General features: G+C 45.1%; 1 protein-coding gene across 1 annotated transcript in view; it reads left to right on the top strand.

Moving 5' to 3' along the window:
• The first annotated feature begins 536 nt into the window (after positions 1 to 536).
• CALCOCO2 (calcium binding and coiled-coil domain 2) overlaps positions 537 to 13,985 on the top strand; it is a 138,923-nt gene continuing 125,474 nt past the window's right edge. The window contains exons 1-2 of the mRNA XM_075350039.1: positions 537 to 631; positions 728 to 947. Of these exons, the coding sequence (XP_075206154.1) occupies positions 768 to 947 (180 nt within the window). The 5' untranslated portion in view covers positions 537 to 631; positions 728 to 767. The remainder of the gene's footprint in view (positions 632 to 727; positions 948 to 13,985) is intronic.

The raw sequence follows: 13,985 nt of genomic DNA, 5'->3' as shown, positions 1-13,985 counted from the left end.
TGTTGTCACCACTTAAGAACGGGTTAGAGTCAGTGTGCATGATCAGAAGTCCCAACACTTTCGGTCATGTACACTAGACCTCTCTGAAACCGGGACACATACACCCGGCACTGACCTTAATCCCGGCTTTCTGAAGCGGTGACAGCGGACACAGGTAGGCTTGTGATGACGTTAGGCAATAGTCATTGAATAGCATGTTACCATGCCCCTGTGAGCGGGCTAACATGCTAAGAGGGCGGACTAGCTGCGGTAACTAACGTCCTTGCGACTAGTCCCTGTGCTTATTAGCATATCATAAAGGATCTTTAGAAATACTTTTTCTAAAAATCTCTTTATGTATGTTACTATAGCCTGGGACGGTTAGGCAGGGATTAGAAATACGCACCCAGAACTGCTCGTGGTTCTGAGTGTGTATTGCAGCTCACAGGTTCCCTTTAACACAGGAACAAACAATGCCCTGCCTAGTGGAGTGTTTATGCTTCCTGGTACAAGCAGAATCAGTGTTGGGGAATTTCTGCATGAACAGTGACACCTCTTTCACTTTCATTTCAGACTCACGCTGTAGTTCTGAAGCGCCTCTGACTTTGCTGCTGATTTCTCTTCGCTTCTGTATGCACAGATATTGAGTTCGGTAAGCTGTCTGTAGTTGTGTCAGTGAGAACTATCTATATATAAACTACAACAACTTGTCTATATCCAGCATTTGTCTTTTTTCCCTCTAACATAGGGCCTAGTGACAGACTCCAGGCCTTGTGGCTCAGCTGATCATGGACTGTGAAATAGAGAAACCACCCACTTCTATAAATCCCCCTGCAGATAACAGCTTTTCACAGGTTATCTTCACAAATGTGCAGAAATTCTACCCTCCAAAAACCGACTTGCATTGCAAATTCCACATAGAAGGAAACTTTAACTCGAGCCCTAAAGATTGGATTGGGATCTTTAAGGTAAGTCTGAATATTTCATATTCTGTGGATTATTGTAACGCTCATACCATGAACCCAAATTTTTTTTTGTGGTTTCACAGCTAGGATGTATGTTAATTGCTATATATATATATATATATATATATATATATATATATATATATATATATATATATATATATGGGAAGCTAGATACGCGGCTGCAAGAAATATTAGGCAACATTTAAAGGGGTTGTCGGGTCTGAAATGATAAATCTGCAGTCACTCTATGTGACTGCATTTTTAAGAGTTCCTTTACTGGATAAGATTAAAATGACCCAATTGGTCACAAACACCTTAAAGGGGTGGTTCACTGATTTGTTTTTGTATATGAGTGCAACTTACTATTTTAGGTGTTTTCTTCATTGGCTTCTATTTGCAGTTCTGGCACTAAGCGGCGCTATCCTGCACGCTCAGTGGCGGTCACATGACCCCCTGGTGCTGTGGCCGCTGGTATCCTCTGACATTACGTCAAGTTCCGGGCTCTCAGACTTGACGTTACATCAGGGTTTTGCTAGCGCCACACACACTGATTGATTGGGCTGTGAGCGGTGACTACCACACGTCACAGCCCAACATCGAGGGGAGGATCCGGAGGACGCCAGTGTGGAGCCGTGAAGAGCGCTTACCATCCGGCAGATTTGTGAAGTACAGGGCGCCAGTGTGGAGTACAGGGGGGTTTCTTCAGCTGAAACCCCCCTGTCACGTAAGTATCTGATCTCACTATCCAGCCGCCTGCTCTGCTCAGCTGTCAGGAGACCGTGCGGTGTCGGGCAGTGTGATACTGTACTCCCACCAGCAGTACAGGTGACCGGACGCAGCTGGAGACTGACAAGTTGGTGACATGCAGCACAGCATGTGTCAGAGCAGAGCACGTCACCAACTTGCTCTGCTCTGTCATCTGTCCTGCTGCATGTCACCAACTTGCTCTGCTCTGTCACCTGTCGTGCTGCATGTTGTGGAGACACTGGGGTCAGTGGGTGCTCTCGTCCGTTGGCCCGGCCGCCTTTAGAAAGACAGCATGATCCAGGGCTCATCCCAACTGAACGCCCAACCTCCTTAACTGTGGGCAGAACACTACTCAGACAACACAGGGTGAGGGAATCACAATATTAAGACTTTATTGGATCCCCAAACAATTAACGGCATATGGCACATAACCAGCAAAGCCACAGAATATAACCGGCAACAGTTTCTCACCCTTCCGCTGGCTCACCAGGGATTTAGAATGTCAATGCCTCAGACCTTCCAGGGCTACTTACTCCAAACCAGCAGCACCCCGCTTTCGGCGGGCACCCACCAAGAATGGAATAACGCCAGATTTAGGAAGCTGGCTGAGGTCCGCAAAGTCTGTAGTCCGGTGGCTGTATTGTCCCAAGCTGGATTCCTTCCTTAGGTAGTCCTTGATATCACAGCTGAATTCTTGCATTCGATGCTGAAGTCCATGTAGTGTTATAATCCAGTATCAGCTATGGCTTGCCAACCGGATTCGCAGGTCCTAGATTGGTATCATGTAGCAAGAGTCTACCTGGGCAATGGACAGTCCTCCTTCTTATACCCCTGAGCTCTCCATTCAGACCACTGGGGTCTTCACGATTTGTGGATAACAATGGGCTCTTATTGGCTAGATCTCAAGCCACATATAAAATATCTCTATTAGTAATGGTTTCTGACAGTAAGGCCGGCTTCACACTTGCGATTAACTCGCACAAGTGCACTGCGAGAAAATCTCACATTGCACTCGGACCAATGTTAATCAATGAGGCAGCTCCCATCTGCTATTTTTTTCTCAGTGCAAATCGGACTGAGAAAAAAATCGCAGCATGCTGCGTGTTGGTGAGTTTCTCGCATGAGTCTCTTCAATGAAAGTCTATGGGTGCGTGAAAAAAAAGGATGTCTCACGGACGGTACATAAACCATCCTAGTTACATCCGTTTTTCTCAATACATTTCATGCATGTAGCAGAGAACACTGGAAATGCTCCTGTACATAACAGTACATGAATAGCAGCTGCTGAGGGTAAAAACTGATTGCACACTGACAGCATACTGACAGCACACTGATGAAAAGTGAACTAAAATCGTCCGACTTTCTAGCATGAGAATCGGACCGATTTTACACTCGCAAGTGTGATTCCAGCCTAACAAGGGAGACAGCCCAACCACATCGCATCCAACAATACAATGAAGGTTCACATAATTGATTTGTCTGGGCATCTAATTCTCTCTGGTCAAGGTAATTACATGAGTCAACAAGAACTTTAAAGGCCCCTTTACACACTGAGACTTTCTAGCGATCCCACCAGCGATCTCGACCTGGCCGGGATCGCTGGAAAGTCTCTAACAGCCGCTGGTGAGCTGTCAAACATGCAGACCTGGCCAACGACGCAGCAGCGATACGGACCTGCAGAACGAAATCGCTGTAAAGGGAACGCTAGCACGCCTATGGGCTGGGTCGCTAACGATGTCGTTATAACGGTGTCAAACACGCCGATACAAGCTGGGCAGCGGGACACAAAGGACCAAAGAATGGTCCTGAACGACTTGTAGCGATCAGCAACTTCACAGCGGGGGCCAGGTTGCTGATGCGTGTCACATACTGCAATGTCGCTGGGGAGGTCGCTATTACGTCACAAAACCGGTGACGTTACAGCGATATCGCTAGCGATGTTGCAGTGTGTAAAGGGGCCCTAACACTAGACTCAATGAAACGAAACAATGAGGGCTTATCCCCCGTTTATAAACAAATTATCTTCATGTCCGGCTGAATGTTAAGAAACTTTAACCCTTGCTAGGCACTGATAAAGTCCATGTCGTCACACATGTCACCAAGTTAACTGCAGACTGGGACTTGTGCTGCATGGGACCAACTTTCTCCACTCTGTAACCTGCACAACAAGTCAGAGTGGAGCAAGTTGGTGACATGTAGCACAGCATGTGTCAGAGCACCTCTCTTCCCTCTCTCTTTTCTCTCTCTTTTCCTTCTCTGTCTTTTCCCTCTCTCTTTTCCCTCTCCCCTCTCTTTTTCCTCTCTTCTCTCTTTTCCCTCTCTCCTCTCTTTTTCCTCTCTCCTCTCTTTTTCCTCTCTTCTCTCTTTTCCCTCTCTTCTCTCTTTTCCCTCTCTTCTCTCTTTTCCCTCTCTTCTCTCTTTTCCCTCTCTTCTCTCTTTTCCCTCTCTCTCTCCTGGCATGGTCAGTACAGAAATCTCTCTATCGTGGAGGGGTGAGAAGGAGTAATAAAAATGGAGTCCCTAATGTGTCTGTGTATTTATTTCTAATAAAGTATTTTTCTCTGTGTGATGTCTTTTTTTTAACTCTTTATTGGAGATTCTTAATGGCCGGGTCAAACTTTACCTGACATTAAGAATCTCGGGCTTTATACCAGCTGGTAAAACAAAGCTGGTATTAACCCCTTATTACCGAGCGTGCCACCTGGCACCATTGCCACTGGAAGAGTTGGATACAGCGCCAGAAGATGGCGCTTCTATGATAGCGCCATTTTCTGGGGCGGCTGTGGACTGCAATTCGCAGGAAGGTAAGGGGGGGGCAAAAAGCTTGGGCCACCCTGCGGATAGGGTTAGGGTTATGTGTTTGTTTGTTTTTTTTTAAATTTTGTAATGAATTTAAAAAAAAAAAAATATTGACATGGGCTTCGCCCATCGAGCACCAGAGCATTTTACTGCTTACTCATCCCTACTCCTGACCACACAGCCAGCAGAACAAGTAATCCGATTACTCCAGTGTCAGTCGATTACTTGTTCTGTGTCCCCCTGCATCCATCGCAGCGTGTGTGGGCTGTGAGGTCAGCTAAGTTCAGTCCGGCACTGGAGTCAGCTGATCTGAACTGAGCTGAACTCTAACCCGCACACGCTGCAATGGATGCAGTGGGACACAGAACAAGTAATCGTCCGACACTGGAGTCAGCTGATCTGATTACTTGTTCTGCTGGCTATGAGGTCAGGAGTTCAGCTGAGTTCAGATCAGCTCACTCCGGTGCCGGCCAAACTCAGCTGACCTCACAGCCCGCACACGCTGCTATGCATGCAGCGGGACACAGAACAAGTAATCGGCCGGCACTGGAGTCAGCTGATGTGAACTCAGCTAAACTCCTGACCACACAGCCTGCACACGGTCACACGTAATCGGCAGCAGGCAGTGACTGCTGTTAACCTGCATCCATCGTAGCGTGTGCGGGCTGTGAGATCAGGAGTTCAGCTGACTCCAGTGCCGGACGATAAATTCTGTGTCCCGCTGCAGAAGGATCCGATAAAATAACAATTGCGGTTGCATGCGTTGCACATTTAATCCGCAGGATCTGGTCATATGCGGTTTGCGGTTTTTTTTGCCTACTGGCAAAAAAACGCTGATGTGAAAGTAGCCTGCAAAATGCATGCCACACTGATGATACGGACAACACATAGAGACTAGGCAAGAGGGAAAAAAGCAATGGGTGCCGGATCCGTCGTAATGTGGCATACAACGCATTACAGCGACTGATTACGTTTTTTTCTACTGAGCATGCTCAGTAGCACAACGGATCCGTCCAAAAACTGAAGGAACTGATGGAAAAAACGGATGCAACTGATCCGTTTTTTCGCCTGACCCGTTGCATCGGTTTTTACACCGGATTGTGCCTGATGCCAATAAACCGATGTGTGAAAGCATCCTAATCATAATTTCTGTATACACACTATGAATTATATGAGAACAAGCAGAAGATAGAGGCTTTTTTCCACTGGTTGTGCAGAGCTGGGAGCTTCTGCTGTCACTATTTTGATTTCTCTCAGTGCTTCAACACAGCAAAGACGGCAGGGAGGAGTGCTGAGTGGGTGTGTTAGATACAGTCCTAAGAATTATTGTGAAGAACTATCAAGTATGTCTTTAGAGTGTGGGAGGAAACCCATGCAAACACGGGGAGAGCATACAAACTCCTTGCAGATGTTGTCCTTAGTGGGATTTGAACCCAGGACCTCAGCGCTGCAAGACTGCACTGCTAACCACTGAGCCACCGTGCTGCCCATACACAGAAGATTTGTCAGCAGAAATGTGGAGTACACATAGAGATGACAGAAATGGAACAGCCTCACCGATTAAGTGTCCTGAAGGGTATTCACTGGCAATGGAAGTAACGGGGGGGCCGCATACCTCCGCAACACAATTCCTCAAAATGCCAGACTACCTGTCATCACTCACATCTCTCGTTCCCTACGGGTTTCATCACCATATGACTCATTAGGGGATCTGGAGGATTTGATAGAGGTGTAGTGAGCATGAAACCATATGATACTGTGCCAAATTCCGCAAAATCTGCGCTCCCAAATCAAAATGCACCCTCCCTTCTGATCACCAAACACCACAATGTGCCTAAACCACAGTTAACGTCCACATGTTTGTCATTATTGTAGTGAAGAGAGCTTACTTAATTTACGGGATGTGTGTCTCCAGAAGCACAAGCTGGGCACAATGTACGACTGTACATTCCTTGAGGGGTGCAGTTTCCAAAATGGGGACACTTAGTTTTGTTTTTTTCACTGCTGCAAACCATCAGCTAGTGGGTTCCACTATTTAGGCACATCAGCAGCACTCCAAATGCAACATGGCATCCGCTAATGTTTACACCCAATTTTGCGTTCAAAAAATCAAATGTGCTCCTTCTTTCCGAGCTTTACTGTGCACCCAAACAGTAGATTTACATCACAGATGGGGTATCGGTGTACTCCACTTTCACCAAATTCTGTGGTGCATTTTCTCATTACCATTCTGGAAATGCAAAATTTGGGGTTAAAGTAACATTTTTGTGGGCAAAAGTAAAATTTTCCTTTTTTGCTTCCACATCGCTTTAGTTCATGTGAAACAGCTAAAGAGTCAATAAACTTCTTGGATGTGGTTTTGAGCAGTTTGAGGGGTGCAGATTTTAGAATGGGGTCATCCTTTTTGGTATTTTGTGTCATATCGACCCCTCAAAGTCACTTCAAATGTGATGTGGTCCCTAAAAACAATGGTTTTGTAAATTTTGTTGGAAAAATTAGAAATTGCTGATGAATTTTGAACCCTTCTAACTTCCTAACAACAAAAAAAATGACATTTCAAAAATTGTGCTGATGTAAAGTAGACATGTGGGAAATGTTATTTATTAATTACTAGCTATAGTACCTGGCGTTGCCCGGGATAGTAACTAAGTGTCTCTCTGTCTGTCTGTCTCCCACACTCCCTCTATGTCTGTCTTTCTCTCTCTCTCTCTGTCTCTAAGTCTCTCTCTCTCTCTCCCTGTCTCTCTCTCTAACCATCTCTCTATATCTCTCTCTGTCTGTCTCTGTCTCTCTATTTCTGTCTGTCTCTCTATTTCTGTCTCTCTCTCTCTATCTGTCTCTCTCTATCTGTCTCTCTCTGTCCGTGTCTCTCTCGGTCTGTCTCTCTCTCTGTCTTTTTCTCTCTGTCTGTTTCTCTCTCTCTGTTTCTCTCTGCCTGTGTCTTTCTCTCTCTGTCTCTCTATCTCTCCGTCTCTCTCTTTCTCTCTCTCTCCGTCTCTGTCTGTCTCTCGCTCTGTTTCTGTCTCAGTCTCTCTGTCTGTCTCTCTATCCGTCTCTCACCGATATCATATTACCTCACACAAGCTGTCTTATACTAAGAATGTCCTTCGTTGCCTATAGCAACCAATCAAAGCTCCTATAAATGACCTGTCTGTAGCTCCCAGCTCCATTGACTTTAATGGAAGCAGGTTTTCTGTTGAATAACTGTAAAGTGTCAGGTTAAATTTTCCCTCAAAACATAGTCTATGACAATCCTTGAGTGAAATGAAGTGACTGTGCAAAATTTCGTGATTGTAAATGCCACAGTGCGGATTCCTTTAGTGGACATATACTAGCTTTATATACTAGATTTTGTGTGACAGAACTTTCTGGTTTAAGGGCATAAAAATTATGAATTTGATAATTGCAACATTGCTAACATTTTTGCCAAATTTCTAATATTTTAATAAATAAACACAAAAAATATCATCATAAATATATCACTATCATGAAGTACAATATGTCACAAAAAAAATTCTAATATGTTGAAGCGTTTCAGAGTTATTACAACATAAAGTGATACTGATCAGAATTGACAAAATTGGCCTGGTCATGAAGGTGAAAACAAGCTGGGTGGTGAAGGGGTTAAAGGGCATCTGTCAGTAGGATCAATCCTTCTAAGCAGTGGCAGGCTGGCCAAGGGGGCAGTTTTACAATAGCCTCCTGGGCTGGTCCCTTTGTTGGTCCTAAGAGCTGGAATGATATACCGTATTTTTCGTTTTATAAGACGCATCGGATTATAGGACGCACCACAAATTTAGAGATAAAAAAAGTAAAAAAAAAATGGGGTCGGTCTTATACTCTGGTGTTGTCTTACCGGAGGGGGTCAACCGCGGTGGTGGAGTGAAGTCACAGGAGCCAGGGGTGGTGCTGGTGGGGTCTGTCCTGGCAGCAATGGATCCAATCACAAAAACAGAGCCAGCATCCAGTCCAGTAGGTAGAATAAAAACATCACTCTTTATTGAATTTCCATTAAAATAGCCATTAGTATGACTTGGTGCGTACCATACACAAGACGCGTTTCGGACGTCGCAGGGTCCTTAATCAATTGTGATCAAGGATGCTGCGACGTCTGAAACGCGTCTTGTGTATGGTACGCACCAAGCCATACTAATGGCTATTTTAATGGAAATTCAATAAAGAGTGAAGTTTTTTTATTCTACCTACTGGACTGGATGCTGGATCTGTTTTTGTGATTGGATCTAGGAGTGGCCTTCCTTCTGTGCACCGTCCTCGATTATCTCCTCTGGGTGAGCTGGTAGTCCCCTTGTCTTGGATTATTTCTGGCAGCAATGGAGTCTGTCCTGGCAGTGGTGGGGTCTGTCCTGGAAGGGGTGAGTCTGTGCTGGCCTGGCAGCGGAAGCTGTGTTGGCAGCGGAAGCTGTGGTGGCTGTGTGGAGCAGGCCTGTGCGGCAGGTGTCCCAGATGCTCTGTCGACGGTCTTGGCTTCAAAGAAATGGCGCCTGGAGCGTCGCATGCGCAGATGGAGCTCTCAGCGAAGAGCACCATCTGCAGACGCGCTGACCCCGGGCACCATCATTTGAACCCAGCATCTGGGACACTTGACACACCAGATTGCTCCAGGCAGCCGGCTGCCTGTCCGCACAGAGAGGCAGCCGGCTGCCTGCCTGCATAAAGAGACAGCCTCTGGCACAGACAGCCACCCGCATAGAAAGCCGCCCGCACAGACAGCCACCCGCGACAATTCTCCACCTGCCGGTAAGCTACATTCAGATTTTAAGAGGCACCCCTCATTTTCCTGCCAAATTTTTGGGAGTAAAAGTGCGTCTTATGATCCGAAAAATACAGTAAGTAGTTTCTGGGCCCCTTCCCGATAATGTGATAATGTCCAGATTTCTGCCATCCTAGGCCCATTCATGGTATAATGTCTCCTTTTCTGGAAAAATGTCCCCCATCCTGGGCTCCTGTCAGTAATAATGTCTCTCTTCTACGGCTCTTCTCTAACAAATCTAAAAAAAACCTAAACAATTCTTGATGTGCGCCGTCTACAGTCGGCGCAGAAGCCGGCAAATGACTTTGGCGTGCAAGTGATGGACAGCACATAACTTCACTTCAATGCACCGCCAGTAAGTAGAATGCCAATGCCAGCTGTTGGCCTCTGTTTGGCCGGTGGCGTATGTTGCAGTGCAGGGAGTCTCTGTGCCACAATGCATTTCAGCTAAATTTGCATCCTCATACGCACATCCAGCTATAAAAGCCACCACTGTTGGTTGGCTCTCCTTCAGCACATGCCTGGTCGTGGTCGATCGTTACGCCCCTGTATTTTGAATAGCAACATTTCAGCAATTTGAACAAGGTGTAGCTAAAACTGGATTTTCCACCTGTAGTGGGGAAGTCATTTTCTGAAAAATGCTTTTGACATGAACCATGTCCTTTCTTTTTATCTATAAGTTTACATTCTGAAAATAGAGTAAAGAGTATGCCCTTTCCAGGTTGATATATAAGGTGGTACAGTTCACACCTGCATTTCTGAGTTCCATATTTCTTTTCTATGGTAAAAACAAAATACAGAAATGACAGAACTGCCAGATCCCCTGCATTCAGGATGCTAACAGGACCTGATGGACCCAATTAAATCAGTTTGGCTTCTGTTAGGCTGTGTGCGCACGTTGCGTTCAATTCCGCAGCGTGTAAGTCACTGGCTGTGCGTCTCAGAACGCAGTTGAAAAAGCTGCATTCTGAGACGCATTCGGCAGAACGCAACATGCGCACATTCCTGGAGAATTCATGTGTTCTGGATGCTTTCTCTGCCATAGACAGAGTGGGAAAAGCATCCAGAACGCACATTTTTCAAAGTGCGGTCCCACTCGGCTCTGCAGCATCCCCATAGAATTGCAGCAGAGCCGAGTGGGACCGCACTGTCAAAAAGAGCATGGCTGGCTGCGAGACAGTGCCGCGTGATCAGAATGAACTCGGATAAACTTCACCTGACTTCATTGTGATTGCGTCGCTCTGTGCGTGTGCTGCGGCTTGATTTGCAATCACACTCACCTGTGATCGCAAATCCCCTGAGTGACTGCAGTGAGCCGCGCGATCAGCTGTGCTTTCATTCAGGTTACTCGCAGCCACAGCTGCAGTCCTCCACTTGAGAGCAGTGGCCACGAGTAACCTCAGTGACAGCACAGCTGATCGCGCAACTCACTTCAGTTGCTGCATGGAGCTCACAGGAGCGGCAGTGTTCTACTGCTGCTCCTGTCAGCTTCCGATGTAGCAGAGCTGAAAGCGTTGTGGGACCTTGTGTGGATTACGTCGGACCTGGAGTTGTTTTTGAGGGTTTAATAAAGTGGTGTAAAGTGGTGAAAGAGGGTGTTTTTTTGTCTTTCATTACAAATAAAGGATTTTTTGGATGTGTGTGTTTATTTTCTTTAACTTACAGGTTAATCATGGAAGGTATCTCGGGGAGACGCCTGCCATGATTAACCTAGGACTTAGTGGCAGCTATGGGGTGCTGCCATTAACTCCTTATTACCCCGTTTGCCACCGCACCAGGGCAACTCAGGATAAGCCGGGTAAAGTCCCGGGACTGTTGCATCTAATGGATGCGGCAATTCCGGACGGCTGCTGGCTGATATTGTTAGGCTGGGGGGCTCCCCATAACGTGGAACTCCCCATCCTGAGAATACCAGCCTTCAGCCGCGTGGCTTTACTCTGGCTGGTATCAAAATTGGGGGGCACTGCACGTCATTTTTTTTCCAATTATTTATTTAATGTTTTTACTGCTCGATATAGACACGCCAACCGGCGGCTTTGATTGGTTGCAGTGAGACAGCTGTCACTCAGCGTGGGGGTGTGTCTAACTGCAACCAATCATAGGCGCCGGTGGGCGGGGAAAGCAGGGAATATGTGATGGATTAATGAGCGGCCGGCATTTTCAAAACAGGAGAAGCCGCCACAGTGTGAACGCCGTGCAGCGCAGCGACGGTGATCGTGGATCGGTGAGTATAAGAGAGGGGGTGGGAGGGAGAGACCGACATGGACAGAGAGAGAGATAGAGACATAGAGAGAGAGAGATGGAGACCGACCGACAGACCGACTGACAGAGAGAGAAAGACAGCAAAAACTGTGGAAAGAAAGCGCACATAGGGTTTTAACCGATAGATATAGGTGCAGGGAATAGGACAGGTACTCACCTGCTTCAGTTGTGACAGGCACAACTCCTTGTCAGCATGGAATAAATGAATACAAAAGTGGTCAGCTGCAGCCCCGATATTGCAACAGGATGGGGGATGATCAAAAGAAATCGGGTTAAATGCTGCGCTTAAAACCACAATCCAAAGATATATCGTGAATTCCTTTTCTTTATTTTCACAGGTCAACGCGTTTCAAAGGCATCTCCACCTTCTTCATCAGGACAAAAGTCAGAAAGGAACAGCATAACACATGCTGCATGCAGAGGATATATATATATACAACTGAAGTAGCCACGTTTACAGAGATGACGTCAGCTGGCTGATGACTAAGAGTCACATGGGGAGGGCAGGAACATACAGACAAAAAGAGAACAAAGAGAAAAAAAAACAACAAAAAAAAACAAAACACACCTATGGGGGAAGTGTTATTTGTGAAAATGAAAAATCATGGTAGAACATTATAATCGTCCTTTGAAAATAATGATATAAGGGGCAATAAACTGACTGGTGCCAGAAAAACCATATAGGGTTATAAAGAGGGATTTATGAAAATCATATTTAAAAATTGATTATTTATTTTTATTATTCACCAAGAAGGGGATTGTATGGAGAAAAAGGTGAGTGTAAAAGGGAACAATAATAGTTTCAAAGAATGTAAATGGGTCCTCACAAAACATTTGTAATAGTCTTGGAGGGCCAGAAAAAGGCAAAAATCACTAGATGGAAAGGTAATAAAAAAAAAACAAAAAAACTTTTTTTTTTTCCTCTCTGTCGAACGCGAGGATACTGTAGCAGAGTGATAGGGAAAAAGACCTGTGCTGTGAGGGAGGTGACGAGAGTTCAACAGCGTGAGAAAAAATGTACTGCGCATGAAGCACCGCTGCAGCGAGAACCCGCGGGGAAAGGTGAAATAAGTTCATAGCGTGGGAAAAAAAACCAAAAAAAAAACAAACCACAAAACTATTTGCGCGTGTGCGGGACTCAGTCTACGAAGGAGCCATCCTAAAATAGGTTGTAGTGAGTTCATGGTGTAAAAGAGGGGGGAAAAAAATTCTCCCCATCCCCTCCCCCCTTTTTTTCCCCCCTCTTTTACACCATGAACTCACTACAGTATCCTCGCGTTCGACAGACAGAAAAAAAAAAAAAAGTGTTTTGTTTTTTTTTTATTACCTTTCCATCTAGTGATTTTTGCCTTTTTCTGGCCCTCCAAGACTAGTACAAATGGTTTGTGAGGACCCATTTACATTCTTTGAAACTATTATTGTTCCCTTTTACACTCACCTTTTTCTCCATACAATCCCCTTCTTGGTGAATAATAAAAATAAATAATCAATTTTTAAATATGATTTTCATAAATCCCTCTTTATAACCCTATATGGTTTTTCTGGCACCAGTCAGTTTATTGCCCCTTATAACATTATTTTCAAAGGACGATTATAATGTTCTACCATGATTTTTCATTTTCACAAATAACACTTCCCCCATAGGTGTTTTGTTTTTTTTTTGTTGTTTTTTTTTCTCTTTGTTCTCTTTTTGTCTGTATGTTCCTGCCCTCCCCATGTGACTCTTAGTCATCAGCCAGCTGACGTCATCTCTGTAAACGTGGCTACTTCAGTTGTATATATATATATCCTCTGCATGCAGCATGTGTTATGCTGTTCCTTTCTGACTTTTGTCCTGATGAAGAAGGTGGAGATGCCTTTGAAACGCGTTGACCTGTGAAAATAAAGAAAAGGAAATCACGATATATCTTTGGATTGTGGTTTTAAGCGCAGCATTTAACCCGATTTCTTTTGATCATCCCCCATCCAGAGAGAGAAAGACGAAAGACCTGCATTGTTATGTTAAAAAAATATGCGGATCGCAACAATAATGCAGTGCGAACGCACTGCTTAACATTTTTGCAGTGTTTTTCTACAACGATTTGAATGGGTGTAGAACGCAGCCAAAATGGCAAAAAAAATTCACATGTTGCTTCTTCAAACGCAGAGATTTTGACAAATTTTACGCACCTAAAACGCTGCATTTTTAAAAGCATTGTGCGCACAAGAAAGCCCTAATTTCCATAGACTATGCCTGGAAATCAAAACGCATGCAATTTGGCATGAAAACGCTGCAGCTCAAAACGCTGCGGAAACGCAGGAAAAAATGCAACGTGCGCACACAGCCTAATGGTGTCCGCCAACAAAATAGTTCAATTCAACTGCACCCCAGCCTAGTACCTTATACTACAGAGTGAGTGATTCACTCACTACTACTTTATCCCTAAACATTGCTGTGACTTCTAAAATATAAGGTCAAT

This window comes from Anomaloglossus baeobatrachus, chromosome 5 (assembly GCF_048569485.1).
Source record: "Anomaloglossus baeobatrachus isolate aAnoBae1 chromosome 5, aAnoBae1.hap1, whole genome shotgun sequence".
In the NCBI taxonomy this organism is placed as follows: Eukaryota; Metazoa; Chordata; class Amphibia; order Anura; family Aromobatidae; genus Anomaloglossus; species Anomaloglossus baeobatrachus.
This window is presented reverse-complemented; position numbering and strand designations above follow the sequence as displayed.